We start from the raw sequence: 16833 nt of genomic DNA on the forward strand, positions 1-16833 counted from the left end.
CTGACATACTGTATATCCAGTTTTTGTACGATTGTCACGTGAGCAGACGAATCGGTAGATATATAGTATATATATATACTTTTTCCCGGGTCCCCAAGGGTGCTGGTGTTGTTTGTTCGCCGCTCCCCCGCCCCAAATCTTGTTCTTTAGTCCAGATCAGAACCTCTCCTGTCTGGCTCTCTACTTTTTAAACTCACCGGTCCCTAGCCCGCTAGCTAGCTAGCATTATCGGACCTTGCAGGCTGCTACCTAGATGCTCCTCGGCTCCCCGAAGTCTGGTGAGCTAACATTTCTGTCTCCACCCCAACTCCGCGGCTCGTGTGGGTCTTCCCATCCCGCTGCGATCAGCCGGCTTCCCAGCTGACATCGTCTCTCCCTGCCGCCTACACATACTTGCCAACCCTCCCGATTTTCGCGGGAGACTCCCGATTTCATTGCCCTCTCCCGGTTTCCTCCCGGGGTCATATTTCTCCCGCATTTCTCCAGATTTCTGACAAAATCATATTTACTCACGACTGTTTCCACTCTGACTTTAATACAGCTACACATTTGTTTGGTTTCCATGGTAGCAGGTCTCTTTAGTAGTGCGCGCTACTGAAAGTCTGAGGGTGAGGAAGATAGTCACAGAAAACTGAACAAGAATCGACAACTCCAACCTCTGCTCACTCCTTTCCTGTAGGTCCTGCCCACACAGATGCTCCATCAAGGATGGTGCTACAGGCTGCAAGGCATTGCCTCATGCAACTAGAATAAGCATGTTAATGTTCATCTACAGCTCCGGCGATCCACTAGCACCCCCCCCCCCCCCGAGGTGGTTTTGAAATGCTCCCGATTTCTGAGGTCTCGAGGTTGGCAAGTATGCACCTACAGCCGGAGGCTATCAAGCTAGCTAACAAGCTAGTAGGCTGGTCACCCGGCTCCCACTCTGCACAAGGCTGTCAGCCCCTCCTACAATTCTCCGCCGGAAACCACTGGAATTATGATATGCTGTGGATTATCCTTCTGATTTTACCTGGACTCACACCGCTCCTTCTTCCACGGTCATTCGGCTCCTGGTCTCTGCTGCCCGGGTCCCCAGCATTAGCTAGCTCCGTGCTAGCGCCACTTCACCGGATTATGCCACCGCTCTACTCCCTGTCAGATCTCCACTCCTTTAATAACCGCCTGCCTCCGGACTGCATGGACATCCTCGCAGATAATGAAATACGTCCTCCACACAGATGCTCTGGCCGTAAGTTTTTCTTTCATTCCACGTCTCCACACTCCATCCCGTCCATTCGGTCCTGTCGCACGTCCACACTATGCAATCCAACCCGGTATCACGGCAAGACGTGAACATGTGACGATTTACCATGCTGGGAGACGTGAAGATGTCACGATTTCGTCCCTTCAAACGTGACAGTTACACGGTATTGTTAACCCATGTTAACCAGTGGAGAAATAACCGGAAATGCCAAGCAAATGCTACCCCGACGTAATGATTTATTTTGTAATAGTCACACTTGATTACGCCGATTTTTTTGTTGCTCCAGCTGGTCGAAACCTCTTTTAGCAGAAACAAAGGCTACATTAATGTATTAAATCGATGTTAATCCATGCATGTGGATCAGAGCCTAGAAGAGTTACGACATCTCCGTTCACTCCAATGGACCAGTTTTTTACAGCAATGGCGGATCGTAGAGCCTGTAGTGCAGAGAGACGGGAGTCGGAGGTGGGGTATCGGAGGTACAAGCTAGACTTTTATTTAGCATCTGAAAACACATGTAAACAACTTCATGCCCGGGAAGCGAAGACCGGCGGAAACAGGAAGTCTGGTTCGCTAAAATGTCTATGCAGAACAATACCCCAACCCATAGATCCGTGGGTGAATAATGTCAATCACCACACAAGCCCCCCCCAGTATTCACCCACAGTCAAAATCCTCGTGCCTGGGAGGAAGTACCACCTGACCCCGGCACGTACCGACCACAGGGGCCGAGGATGGCGGGGCCGCAGGCTAGGGCGGGGACGCAAACGAGGGCGAGGGCATCTCCACAGGGGGCAGGCCATGGGAGGGCGGCCCCGACGTGGGGGCAGAGCCAACTCCAACGGCCCGGAAACGTCCACGTGAGCAGGCTTAATCCGATCAACGGACACAGTCTCAGGCCTGCCACCAGCGTCCACCACCAGGCTCTTGTCCCCGTGATGTATGACCCTGAACGGACCGTCGTAAGGGGACCGCAGGGGACCGGGGTGGGTGTTGTGGCAAATAAAAATCTGCCCACCGTAATCCGGGGGACACCCGGAAAGCTGGGTTGCTGTGCTGCGACATGGGGACGGGCGCGAATGTCCCGGCGGTCTCCAGCAGGGAGGAGCGCTGCCCGGCAGCAGACCAGGGCACAGTGGCGGTGGGAATGAATTCCCCGGGGACCCGTAGCGTCTGGCCATAGACGAGCTCCGCAGGTCTTCTTTGGGGGCACACCTGAGGCAGAGCATAACCCACGGGAGCTTATCCACCCAGTTGCTGTCTGTCAGGCCGGCACGCAGTGACGCCTTCATGGACCGGTGAAAACGCTCAAACAATCCGTTAGTCTGGGCGTGATATGCGGTGGTGCGGTGCAGCTTGACCCCCAAACCCACAGCAACAGCGTTCCACAGCTCCGAGGTGAACTGAGAACCGCGGTCAGAGGAGAGGTCAGACGGGGTCCCAAAGCGCGCCACCCACGTGCAGATGAAAGTGCGGGCGGCGTCAGAAGCGGACGTCGAGGCGACGGGAACGGCCTCGGGCCAGCAATTCATCCTGTCCACCATCGTAAACAGGTAGGTGACACCGTGAGAGGGGGGAAGCGGACCCACAAGGTCGATATTGACATGGTCAAACCTCCTCTCAGGAACCGCAAAAAGTTCAAAAGGGGCCCTAGTATGGCGGTGGACTTTGGCCCGTTGACAGGCCACGCACGAGTTGACCCAGGACCTCACGTCCTTCTTAAGCCCCTGCCACACGAACTTCTGCGAGAACAACTTCACGGACGGCTTCCTACCGGGGTGGGAAAGATTGTGAACCGCCTCAAAAACGGGTCGGCGCCAGACCGCAGGGATCGAGGCATGCAGAAGGTAAGTGGCTTGTGATCCACGAACGCTGCAAACTGCCGGCCTTCCAGCAGGAAACGGAAGTGGCGAACCGCCAAATAGAGACCAAGGAGTTCTCTGTCGAAAGCGCTGTACTTGCGCTCCCTGGGAGTCAACTGGCGGATGAAAAAGGCAAGCAGTTGCCAGGCGCCATCAACCCATTGTTCATGCACCACGCCCACTGCGTAGTCTGACGCGTCGGTGGTGAAAGCAATGGGGGCCCTGTGTGACGGGTGAGCCAACATGGCGGCTTCGCTCAGTGCGGCTTTGGTGGCGTTGAAAGCGACCTCCCTTTCAGCCGTCCAGTCTATGGCCTGGCAGGGGGACTTGTCCTTGAGGGCCTCGTACAGCGGGCGCATGGTGTGGGCCGCCCGGCGGATGAACCAGTGATAAAACTTCACCATCCCGAGGAACTTTCGGAGCGCCCGAGCTGTAGGCCAGTGATTCTCAAATGGGGGTACGCGGACCCCTAGGGGTACGTTGGGGTACTGCAGGGGGTACGTGAGTTAAAAAAAAGGTTAATTCAAAACAATACCATGCATGTTTACAAAAAGAATCTTAGTACAATAAGTGAAATAGAAAACACATTTGTATAAAAAATATTTCTAGAACCACCAAGGGGGTCCTCATATAAACATGTCAAATTTGTGTATTGTATTTTATAGTTTTTCATAATATATCATTTTGTTCATTGGTTTGTTAAATATATATATTACTTCAATTGAAAAACTCCTTGGAAAAATCATATCTGTTCTTTTTTTTCATGCACAAAGATGAAAAAATCCTTAGTTTGTTGTAATTCATGCAAATATTCGCGCTGATGGAACATCACTATATTGTAATTATGCATATAGGCTTTTTCTATCAAAAATGTTGGGGTCGGTCAGGGGGTACTCGGCTGAGAAAATGTTTCAAAGGGGGTACATTACTGAAAAAAGTTAAAGAAGCACTGCTGTAGGCAGTCGTGGAAAGGCAGACACGGCCTCCACTTTCGACGGGAGGGGGGCGGCCCCATCCTTGCTGATGAGGTGCCGGATGGAGGACAACCCGAACTGACACTTCGCCGGGTTGATAATCAGGCCGTGTTGGTTGAGCCTCGCACGAAGGACCCGGAGATGTGCCTGGTGAACTCCAACTTGGCGACTGCCAGCATGTCAAGGTTGAGCCACCGGGCCCTAGCGTAGACAGGGGGGCCTTCAGTGTCAATGTGGTGCTCTACCCCGTGTTTGGTAGAGGCAGCGGAAAAGGTGGGCTGCGTCAAGTCGGGAAACTCACTGAGAAGGTGCTGGAACTTGTCGCCCTGTGAGAGTGAGCTGGAGAGCCCGCTGAATAAGGCCTCGCCGCGGGTACACGTGAACGAGGCAAACGTCCACCAGGCGGCTGTTCTTGACGTCCACCAGCAGTCCGTGAGCGCACAGGAAGTCTGCGCCGAGGAGGGCGAAGGAGATGTCAGCCGTGACGAAATCCCACTTAAACCGCTGACCCTCGAAGCACAGGTCCACTGTCTTTGTGCCATAGGTGCGAATAGGGGTGTCGTTAGCGGACGTTAAAGGTGGGCCTTCAAGTCGGGAAACTCACTGAGAAGGTGCTGGAACTTGTCGCCCTGTGAGAGTGAGCTGGAGAGCCCGCTGAATAAGGCCTCGCCGCGGGTACACGTGAACGAGGCAAACGTCAGCGTGTCCACCAGGCGGCTGTTCTTGACGTCCACCAGCAGTCCGTGAGTGCACAGGAAGTCTGCGCCGAGGAGGGCGAAGGAGATGTCAGCCGTGACGAAATCCCACTTAAACCGCTGACCCTCGAAGCACAGGTCCACTGTCTTTGTGCCATAGGTGCGAATAGGGGTGTCGTTAGCGGACGTTAAAGGTGGGCCGTGGCCTCCACCGGCGGCGTCCTCCACGGTAGCCGGCAGGACGCTCCGCTGGGCTCCTGTGTCACAAAGGAGTCTGCGACCAGAGGTGAACAGAAGCCGGTTGGATGTGCCCACGCTCGCGGCCACTACCGAGCACAGGCCTTGGCGTTTCCCGTTACCTTGTAGGTTTAGGGGGGACGGCACATCTTCGCTTTCTCCCCGTAGCGTGCATGGTAATAACACAGGCCAGGGCTGGAGTTGCGACAGTATTATTATTATTAATTAATCGCACTTTTATTTTGATAGTAATAAGATCGGGACTCTTATTTTGAAGGAACTTTTACGGTTAAATCGGTTTACTGATAAAGATTTAGCCCCAGAAAGCACATGGCTACTTAGCATGCAAAATGACGTCATTCTGCTTGTTAAGTAGCCATGTGCTTTCGTGTTATCGGCTGAATCTTTATGTATTGATTAGATCACGTTACTCTGATGATAGTGTTCAAGACAGCCATGTCTGAACTCGATCCTTAGAGAAATGTGTTACGGAGCCTTCTCCTCAATATTGTTTCCACATAATGAGCATTTTGCGCTGCTCTTTTCCAATGTGGAAGCAGAATGTGTGAAAGCAAGTCGCTTTGGATAAAAGCGTCAGCTAAATGCAATGTAATGTAATGTAATGTAATGTAATGAAAGCATACAGCAAGATGAAGATGCAGGGTGTGTCTCTAGACATCTCTAGACTGGAATAGCGGGGCCCAGTCCGTGAACTCGCCTCACAGGTTCACATGCCAGGATAGAGGACATCAGACTCCAGAGAAAACTTGCTCGAGTCCGAGTCCAAGTCAGATCGTCAATGTACAAGTCGAGTCCGAGTCATCATGGGGGGGAAAATTCACGAGTCCGAGCCCAAGTCAGAGCATCAATGTACAAGTCGAGTCCGAGTCATCGTGGGGGGGAAAATTCCCGAGTCCGAGACCGAGTCCAAGTCAGCGTACGCAATAATTCACTAGTCCAAGTCGGAGTCGCGTCAATCAGTGCGCGAGTCCGAGTCGAGTCACGAGTCCCGAAAATCGGCACTCGAGTCCGAATCGATTCCGAGTCCAGGACTCGAGTACTCCATCTCTGCCGTCCCCCGAAGCCAAACCCCTCCTTTCTCTCCGACCTCTCTGACATTCTTACTCAGCTTTCTGCCATATCCCCATCTGTTCTCCTCTTAGGTGATTTTAACATTCATGTTGACGACCCGACCTGCAAATATGCCTCTGAATTTATGGAAACCCTTCACTGCTGCAACTTCTCTCAACACATCAACTTCCCAACACACAGCCGTGGTCACATCCTGGACTTGGTCTGCTCCACTGGTCTCACCATCCATCATCTGTCCAGCCTCAATCTCCACATCTCTGATGACCTGGCCATCATCATGGACATCAACATCCCCATCCCCGCCCAAAAGCAAAAACGCACAATAACCTACAGAAATCTGAAATCCGTCTCACCTTCAGCAATCACTGCCTCCATTACCTGCAAGATGTCTGTCCCCCCCCCCCCAACTTTCTGAAAACCCATCTGAACTTGTGGACTATTATAACAGCACCCTCTCCTTCTGTCTCAATTAACTGGCCCCCACAAAAAAAAAAAAAAACTCTTTCATACACTCCGCCCCCTGTTATACCCCCGAACTCCGCCAAATGAAATCAAGGAAACGTCAACTTGAACGCCAACACAAGAAAACCACACTTACAGTCCATCTTCAAATCTACAAAGACTATCTCCAACAGTACAGTAACACACTCAAATCAGCCTGGTCTAATCACTACTCACAACTAATTCAGTCTGGCTCCAGCAACCCGAAGCGTCTGTTCCCACCATCAGCAAACTTCTCAAACCCTGTGACAACGCCACCTCATCCTTCACCACCGAACAGTGCAACTCCTTCCTCTCGTTTTTCCAAACCAAAATCACCAACATTTACAGCAAACTGACACCCTCATCAGCACCCCCCACCTCCCCCCCTTCACCTCACAGCCCCTGTCCCACTTCTCCCCTGTGACCCCTGTGCAACTGTCCGACTTCATGACTGGAATTAACTCCACCTGCACACTTGACCCAATGCCCTCCAAATGTGTTAAAGAGAGCCTCCCTGCCATCTCCCAACTCATCGCCACCAAAATTAACTCCTCCCTCAGATCTGGATCACTTCCCCCCCTCTCTCAAACTGGCTGCTGTCAGACCCATTCTCAAAAGACCTGGGCCGTCTGTCTCCTATCCTCGAGACTTAGTCCCGCCCACAGGAGATGCGAGCGGAGGAGCCGAGGAGAGAGGAGGGGAAGCAGCAGGCGGTTAGAGAAATGAGAACTCCTCTCCTCTGAGCGGTCATTTTAAAGAGACGTCCATTAATGATGACAGGAGGCACAGCAGCCCTCTGTCTGATGGACAAATGTGTTCATGACGACTTATATATTTACTTTGATTCATTCACAGTGCGCTATAATGAGACCAGTGTTTGGACCAGACCCGGCGTCATGGGCGGGCCCCATGGGGCCGGGCCCGCCCATCCAGGATTTGGGCCCGCCCATCCAGGATTTGGGCCTGCAGTTTTAATCAGGGCTGAATACAACATTTTAATTGTTTTATTATTATGTTTATGGTTGTTATTTGTAGGGCTCTGTCCTAATATTTATTTTAGTTTTAAACTATGTTGAAAGATTAGTTTAATATCATTTTTTGTATTTTGCTATGAAATTCTGAATGAAAGGCTGCGAGCGAGACTGGTTTTTCGCTGGGTTGAGTCCTGTGGGTGTTTGAGTGAGATGCGGCACATCAGCCTGTCAGTTTACTCTTGCTAGGTTAGTTTGGCTATTATCATTTATATTTATCTGCAACAATGGATATCAGGAAGTGGTTCATGAAAGGAATATGGCAACTCAGCGCCAGATGCAGGCACATTAGAAGAAATCAGTTACGTTACCAACGAGCTAGCAAGCCAGCCAGGGACAAGGGAGGCTGGCAATCAATTATATTTTGAAGAGAAATTGACTCTCAAGCCGGCTCTCTCACAAACTCCGGCTCTGTGCGCAAGCAGACCGCTGCACACGCTATCTGCCTCGCTCAATCTCTCTCTCTCTCTCCCTTTCTCTCCATCGCTCAACCTCACTCCACTCTGTGTGCGCTCCTCAAGTTTGCCTGCGTGTTTGCCCAAGTTGGCACAGCGTTACAAATGTGCCACAAAACCAACCAATGGATGTAGCCTATAATAAGACCGTCAACAGCCTTATGGCAACCTAAAACCCCTCTGTTTCCATAACAACAATTCACGATCCCCCCCCCGTTGACAATTCAGATTTCCCGGGAAATGTAAGTTTTGGGGTGGGCCCGCCCTGGTAAGTCAAATGCCCGCCCAGAGACGTATGTCTGCCGCCAGGTCCGGTTGGGACTAACGCGTTACTGTAACGCAACTAATTTTGCGTTACTGGTTACCTATTCCCATTAAGTAACGCTGTTCTAGTTACTGTGATTTAAATGGGTGCGTTACTACGTTACATTATGTGATGGAACTGAACCGAATCTCCCTGCGGATTTAACAGGCGAATACAGTGATGTCCTCTCACAGCACCATGGAAAAGTGAAAGTAACCAGAGAGGAGTGATGATTGGTTAACGCGGGGTAACATTTCAGGGTAAGCCAATCAGAGACAGAGTTGGGCGGGTCTTGCCTTATGGAGAAAATACACACACACAAACACTTGCTAATGCTAACACACACACACACACACACACACACACACACACACACACACACACACACACACACACACACACACACACACACACACACACACACACACACACACACACACACACACACACACACACACACACACACGGCAACGCTCACCACCAGCACACACACACACACAATGGCAGATGCAAGTATCAGCGAGAGCAGCAGCGCATTTGCAACTTGGAAATATAACCACTATTTTCAATTTGTGGGGATAAGGACTAGGGATGTAACGATACCAAAAACTCACGGTACGATAATATCGCGATAACAAGTCCACGGTACGGTATTTATCGCGATATTGAATAATAAATGGAAGAAAAAAAAAATCATAATTTTTTTTTTTTCAATAAAACATTTTTTTATTCGGAAAATATTTCTTTATTACATAATACATCTGATTTTTACAGCCTTTTTGTAGGATAGCAGTATTTTAAAGTGTCAAAAACAAAGTGACAGTAACAGACTGGAACAAGAAAACCAGTGTTTTTGTACCTACTGGTACTACCCAACAAAGTAAGCATTTTCTTTATGCCACTGCATCTCACAAATAAACAAGGACATTTAATAATCAGACCCTGCAATAAAATAAATCAAGTTTCACTTTAGTTTTTCAAGTAACTCAACTCAAACTCACTAGTCACTCACTCAGTATCATCAGACAGGTTTTTAGGAATATGAGAATGTCCACATTTCCAGGTATTTATAAGCTGGGGTGTTTGGGCATTTACAATATCCCCTGCTCTGGAAACAACTCTCTCGCTTGGTACTGATGTTGCTGGGACACCAGTGGTCGCGTTAACCGAATATTTTATTTAACAATGACGGAAAAATCTGAAAGCAGTCTGTCATTTTGACAGATTAGAACAAACTCGGAACAGCGCCAACGTTTCCCCGCAGCGAGGCTCTGGTGTTATGCCGTGTTATGCATGCCCTCCAAAAGGAAATGATATAGTTCCCAAACCGTACTTTGCCGTACAGATCAATACATGTCTGGGAGGTTTTGCTTCACGCTGTGCGCGGTGCATGCACACACGGCATAACACCGCCCCCCCCCCCCCCCCCCGTTGACAGTTCACGAGCATGCTCTATCGTGAACTGTTCAGACCCGACGGGTAATAAGGGATTATGACGGATATTTTACGATCCTGTCTGTCAAAATGACGGACAGCGAAAAAGTCTAACGCCAGGCTTATTGACATGGCGAGATATAACTATATGGTTGGTACTTGTCAATGTCTCTAGGTGTGTAAATGTAGCCCTGTAAATACGATGTCCTTTTGTGTTATCTGTTGTTTTATTTTCATGTTGTAACCTACTTGCTGCCATGTTGGACAGGTCTCTCTTGAAAAAGAGATCGATGATCTCAATGGGACCACCTGGTTAAATAAAGGTTTAAAAAAAAAAAAGAGTTTAAAAAAAAAAATATTTTTTTTAAAAATTATTATTTTTTAAAAATCGCGGTAGATTTTGTCAGTCTCACGACGGTATTGGGAAATTTATTTACCGCGATACCGCGATATTCGGTATATCGTTACATCCCTAATAAGGACGCAAAAAAGCTTACGGTAAAATGTAAACTGTGTGCAGGACAGAAAGCATTGTCCACATCGAATAACAGCAATGCCAATCTCCTGAAGCACCTAACTAATGTACATGGGGCTATAAAACTAGTCGCCACAAAGACCCCACTGTTTCAACCAATGTCTAAACATATATTTTGTGTTTTATTGTTCCACTACATTTCGTAATGATAATTGCTACAATGATGGGGAGTTGTCTTTTCTCTTACTGTGCCACAGAACAACACAACAACTTGTATTTTTATTGTTATTATTTTTAAAGTAAAGTAACTTGTTACTAGTTACTTTTATAAGTTAGTAGCTAATAAAGTAACTAGTTACTTTATGAGAGCAGTAACTATAACTATTACTAGTTACTTTTTAAAAGTAACTTGCCCAACACTGAATGAGACAATGACAGGCTACAGATGCAGACACACACACACACACATATATATATATATATTTATATAAATATATACCATTTCAGAATCAAACAAGTATGAGAGCACTCTCATAATAACGTAACACTATCAGAGACTGGATATATCCCCCCCCTCCTCTCTGGTCACTACAATGAGGAAAATAAATTACAGGCCAAAAGTTGTATTTACAAGTATTAAAAGTAAGTAAGTAGAGGACACCAAAGCAACTGAGACCTGTCTGTCCGCTGCATCTACGCACACACTGTACCACACACACCTACACCTCCTAAAACATAATCAGGATACAGCCGTTGTGTATTTTATTATGTGAAGCACTAAATGGTTTTAGAAAAATATCGACTCTTTGTTTGTAGACATCTACTAAACTACAGCAAATAAAGAGAGTAGGCCTGTTATACTGAGTGATATATATTATACACACTGCCCTGCTTTCTGCACGGACCTCAAAGCTGTGCTCTCTGTAAACATCACATCGCCATAAAAGCAGTTAATACAATAATATCCAGGGGATGCATGCAGAGCTGTCATTGGCTGAGATAAGTCCAGCCGTGCGTCACGACCATAGGTCACGACTCTTTGAAACATCTCTGTTCTGTTGCCGGAAATGCATCCGTGAAGGACCCATCAGTGTATCCTCGATTATAGCTCCTCCAGAGAGCCTCCTCGACGCTCGATCCTCGGTCCTCGAAGTGCATTTAGAGAAATGAGATGTCCTTCAACATGGCGCGCTGAAATTCATTTCCGGTTCACTACCGGAGGACCGAGGATTCGAGGAGTCAAGGAGGGCAAATCTTTGAAATTAGACACGGCCCTGGACTCACACCTGACATCATGTCTAACTTCCGGCCCATCTCAAATCTCCCCTTTCTGTCAAAAATACTTGAACGTGTCATTGCCTCACAACTTAAATCACACCTCAGCTCCAATGACCTCTTTGAGCCTTTTCAATCCGGTTTCCGATCAAAACACAGCACAGAAACAGCTCTTCTGAAAATCACAAACGACCTCCTCCTCTCCTCTGACTCCGGCAACAGAAATAAAAGCATGGACATCCTGAACATCCTCATCCTCGTCGACCTCACCGCATCATTCGACACCATCAACCACACCATCCTGCTGTCCCTCCTCGAATCATCACTCAACATCACCGACACTGTATTCTCCTGTCTGAAATCCTACCTCACCGACAGAATTCAGTTTATCAACATCAACAACTGCACCTCCTCCACTGCTCCTCTGTCCCAAGGCGTCCCCCAGGGTTCAGTGATTGGCCCCCTCCTCTTCATCCTCTACATGCTCCCCCTTGGCAAAATCATTCGTCGCCACAACCTTCAATTTCACTGCTACGCCGATGACATCCAAATGTATATCTCAACAAAAACAATCACCCCCACAACACACTCCACTCTCACCAACTGTCTCTCAGAAATAAAAGCATGGATGCAAACAAACTATCTCCAACTGAACAGTGCCAAATCAGACATCATCATCATCGGCCCCCCATCCCGTACCAAAGCCATCCAGAATTTCAACTTCACCATTGACAGCCACACTCTATCTCCCCCCCCCTCACATCCGCAACCTCGGAGTCATCTTCAACGGTCAGCTCAAATTCAACCACCACATAAATCACATCACCAGGACTGCCTTTTTCCACCTCAAAAACATTGCCCGTCTCCGTCCATCACTCTCCTCCTCTGCTGCTGAAACCTTGAATCATGCATTCATCATATCATGACTCGACTACTGCAATAGCATCCTCTATCTATGGCATACCATCCAACCTCCTCAATATCCAGAACTCTGCTGCCCGCCTCCTCACCCACACCCGCTCCTGAGACTACATCACTCCCGTCCTCCAGAACCTCCACTGGCTCCCCGTTCGTCAAAGAATCAACTTCAAAGTCCTCCTGATTACTCACAAAGCCCTCAACAACCAGCCCCCCCCTATACCTCACAGACCTGCTGCACCACCACACCCCTTCCCACTGCCTCTGCTCATAAGAAGACAACCTCTTATACATCCCCACCCGAATCCAGCACCGGACCTGGGGGGACAGAGCCTTCTCCGTCGCTGCCCCCTCCCTCTGGAACTCACTCCCACAACCCATCAGAGACTGCACTGACCTCACCACCTTCAAAAAACTCACCTCTTCAATATGGCTTTTAATTTGTGATTGTTTTTGTATTATTTGACTTTAACTTTAACTATATATTTATTTGTTGTTCTTTTCTTTTTACTATATCTGTAAAGCGTCTTTGAGCACCTGTAAAAGCGCTTACAAAATACATCTATTATTATTATTATCTTTACTGGCCACAATCATGGTGAAATGCTTCTGGATGCCATTGAAAGAAGAAGTGGTCAAATGTTGCGATTAGCATTTCCAGAAAGTGCACAAAAAGCCACTATTGGGAAAACACTACCCTGTTAGAATTCACACTTTATGTATGTCAGTGCATTGTAAACAGTTTACTATATCAAAGTATTCTAATAGAGTCAGCAAAGGTTAAGGCAAGTGTAATTATAAAGAACATTTCAAAAATGGACTTCAAAGTGCCTTGCCAGAATGATTAGAAGCACCAAGACAAAGGGTTAAATCAACACATTGGAGAATGACATTTAAATGCAATTAAATCAACTGTTGAAAAGACAAAAGAATAGAAATCAAACAAGCTAGACAGAAAAAGACAAAAATAGAAAAGGCCAGGAATAAAATACAAGAATAAGAGTTACAGAATAGCACTTTGTAAGAAATTAATAATTATAGGAGTTAATAAAGGGCAGCAGCAAATAGTATAATTATTGGATTTTATAAAAGACAGTAGCAAATAGTAACGTATTCAGTCTTAAAAGAAGTGAGAGTTGCAGTAATCAAGTCTACTGAAGATAAATGCAGGAACAAATTTTCCAATTACTGCTGAGACTTCCCTTAATCCTCGACTGACCCGAGACTACTCCTAGATTTCTGGCTCTTTGTTTTGAACATTGCCAATTGAAGCTGTGCACTTACTTTTAATTGTTCCGCCTTGTTTAAAAAAACAATTAACTGAGTTTTATCTTTGTTTAATTGTAGAAGATTCAGTATAGGAATATAGTACTTGCAAGAACATTTCCCCTAGGATTTGTAAACCCTGTAATTGTAGCTTTGTGACCTGCTTTGGTCAGAAAGTTATCTCTATAGATATTCCATATCTATGGTATCTTTTTCTCAGAGCACAACTTGTCATGGCACTGCCATCCAGAATGTACTATTCTGAGACAATATGGGGTTGCAATGGAATTTGTTGACTTTCTAACAGCTACATGGCATGTTAAAATGCTATTCTGACTATCATCAACAGTTTTTTAAACATTGAGCAGTTTCTCTATATGGAACCCGAAGTTTGAGTCCTGACACTTGTCAATTTTTACTTACAGTTAGACTTTCAGATAGAGGTTTTAGTGAAAAGAAAGTACCTGCTATTGAACTGTTTCACTCCACTGAGAGATCTTTAAATGGTATAATATACTCCATAAATGTAGTACATACAAGAGTGTGTGACTACCAGGGAACTTGGTGATTTCAGTCTTTGTAGACCATGTACATGCACAAAAACCATTATAACACATTATACAGGAAAGGGAAAACCCCCCTAAAGCATGATAGGATCTCTTAAATATACAGTACTGGACTGACATTTGAAATTGGGAGCGATTTCAGACACAGCCAAGTTGGTATAATTGATATACACTCTTGTTGAGTTTGCCTGTAATATACCAAAAGTATCTTCCTTATATTTATAATAGAGTCTACAGTTATGTCCTTGTGAAGGCGTTAGGCATGCAGAGATTGGGCTGCCAATGGCCAAATGAAACAAAGCTGCTATCTTACCCAATTAGCTGGTAGGCCATTCCAGCCCAGTTCTTCTGTAAATGTGACACAGGTCCAAACACCAGGACAGTAACATGAGCTGTCCAATGACTGCTTAGCTTGAAGGGCTGCAGTCTTGGCTTTGAATGTGCCAAACAGAGCGGGGCTCCTCTAGGGGTGTGTGTGTGTGGGGCCAAGTACCTCTGTTTACCAGGCACTCTGCCTTCAGAAACAGCCTCGTCTTCACCTCGGAACAACGGGAGACATGACAGCCATACGGTCCCTCTGTAGCTAGCTAATTGTGTGCAACGTGCCTGTGGAGTACCCCAAATCCCCCCACCCTTTCGCCCCTCTCCTTCACGGCTGTTGATGATAATAGGAGGAGACGTGGTCTTATGTGTGCAATGGGTCAATGGTCAGAAATAACAATAGCCATTTAGCTATAGTTTGATTCCCTATAAGTTGTTTTCTTCTTCTCAGATGGCACACAGCAGCTACAGAACATAATGGTATTGTCCAATATTCAGGTCTGAAATAACCCAATGCTACAACTGGTAATTTTATAAAAATATTTTAAGAAGATTTCATGTGCTTTGGTTTGATCGATTTGAGCCAATCTCTTTTGACAATGCATTTTATTGATTTAGTTATTTTTCATGCAAAAATGGCAGAGCTTTTATTTAGCTTAGCCTCTCAAATAGGGAGTGTCCAAATGTATATTTTAAATATAAAATTAAAGTGAATATCATTTGGTTTTGGGACTTATACAACAAGACAATTAAAGGCATACAGTAGCTTGGAGATTGAAAAACTGGGATGTACTTTTTCCCTATTTTCTGAAATGTTTTTAATGTAACAACTAATTGATATTTATTCTAGAAACCCAGTTGTTAAAATAAACAGTGTAGCTGCTGTTCTTAAAAGGCAGAACACATTCAAGGGCCTCATCAGGATGCATTTGAATGATTTTTGTAAGTGCCCTGTTCTTCTTGTCCAACGCATCCAACAGCTTTAGTCAATGACCACACATCTCAAGAACTAATAGCTTGTTGGCTTTTCAATAGCCATGTAACTGTGACTAGTGTGTAGATATCCTGCAGAGATTCCACAGGCAAACTGGGGGTTTTCCTCATTTCCTTACTTTACACTAATGACCTGCTCTAGGCAGGTTTACGGAGGGGCCCCTCCTATATCTTATGTCAGACCGGTCAGACCGGGCGGAGCTTCAGGGGGGGCTGTAGGGGCAGGGCTCCCCGGGCCCGGGACGGTCGGGACCCAATGGGGGCCCGTCGCAGAGGCAGCAGGCTCCGCCCCCGAGATATTTGCCGGCGGGCCCTGCTGCCTCGCGCCACTGAGTGCACTGACGTTCGTGGTCATATTAGGTATAAAACATTGTAGCCTATAATATGAGTTGAATTTGTGCTGCTATTTTCACACTCACATTTAACATAAAACATGAAAAATTGCAAGTGAATCCCTTCTATTGTCTCCAAATGTATTTTGGGTAAAATCGTCATCAACAGCCGTCCATCAACATCATACGTAAATGAACGTCAACGTCATCATCAATCACTTGTCATTCAACAGAGCACTGCCTAAGCATGAGCAGTTATAAACACAAAAGTGGAGCTACAAAACGCAAAGAAAAAGATAAAAAGGACCAAGGAAAAGCCAAATTGTCCAAGCTAGATGGATATTTTTTTCGCCCTACTCCTCCTCCTGCGGGAGATGAACCTGAAGTTGTTGCCACTGCCAGCCGTGTTTCATCACCGAGCCCCAGCCCGCCAACAACGTTAGTGGGGGTTAGCCAGATTTACAGGTAGGCTACAATCACGGACACACACTGTCAACAAGAAAATGTGAGTTTGTGGTAAATGTTGATATCATGGTTGTTGCTACTTCGTGTAGCTCGGCCGCCTAGCTTATTTCCTTTTCTGTCTCTCGGCTGTAGTGATGATGATGATAATAATAATAATAATAATAATAGGGACGACTCAGCAGCTGCTAGCTGCTCGTCTAGAGGAGAGCCAGGCCTGACGCTTGACCAGCCGCACCCCTCCCCCTCCGGCTCCTTACCTGCTGCGCCGTAAGGTGAAGAAGTACCGGACACTGGGAATGAAAGCAGCAACAGGTCTCCTCCTCACGCTACTGCTACGGGTGAAACTCAGACCACGGATCATGATGTGTCCTGCAATTATCCTCTGGAGCGTCTTCCGACTGATCGGGCA

At 46.8% G+C, this 16833-nt stretch overlaps 1 protein-coding gene across 1 annotated transcript in view; it reads left to right on the plus strand.

Annotated features, from left to right (window-relative positions):
• The first annotated feature begins 995 nt into the window (after positions 1-995).
• Positions 996-16833, plus strand: part of LOC307029087 (G2/M phase-specific E3 ubiquitin-protein ligase-like) — a 39789-nt gene continuing 23951 nt past the window's right edge. The window contains exon 1 of the mRNA XM_079664695.1: positions 996-1231. Coding sequence (XP_079520821.1) covers positions 1199-1231 — 33 coding nt within the window. The 5' untranslated portion in view covers positions 996-1198. The remainder of the gene's footprint in view (positions 1232-16833) is intronic.

This window comes from Notothenia rossii, assembly GCF_949606895.1.
Source record: "Notothenia rossii genome assembly, chromosome: 2".
Lineage (NCBI taxonomy): Eukaryota > Metazoa > Chordata > Actinopteri > Perciformes > Nototheniidae > Notothenia > Notothenia rossii.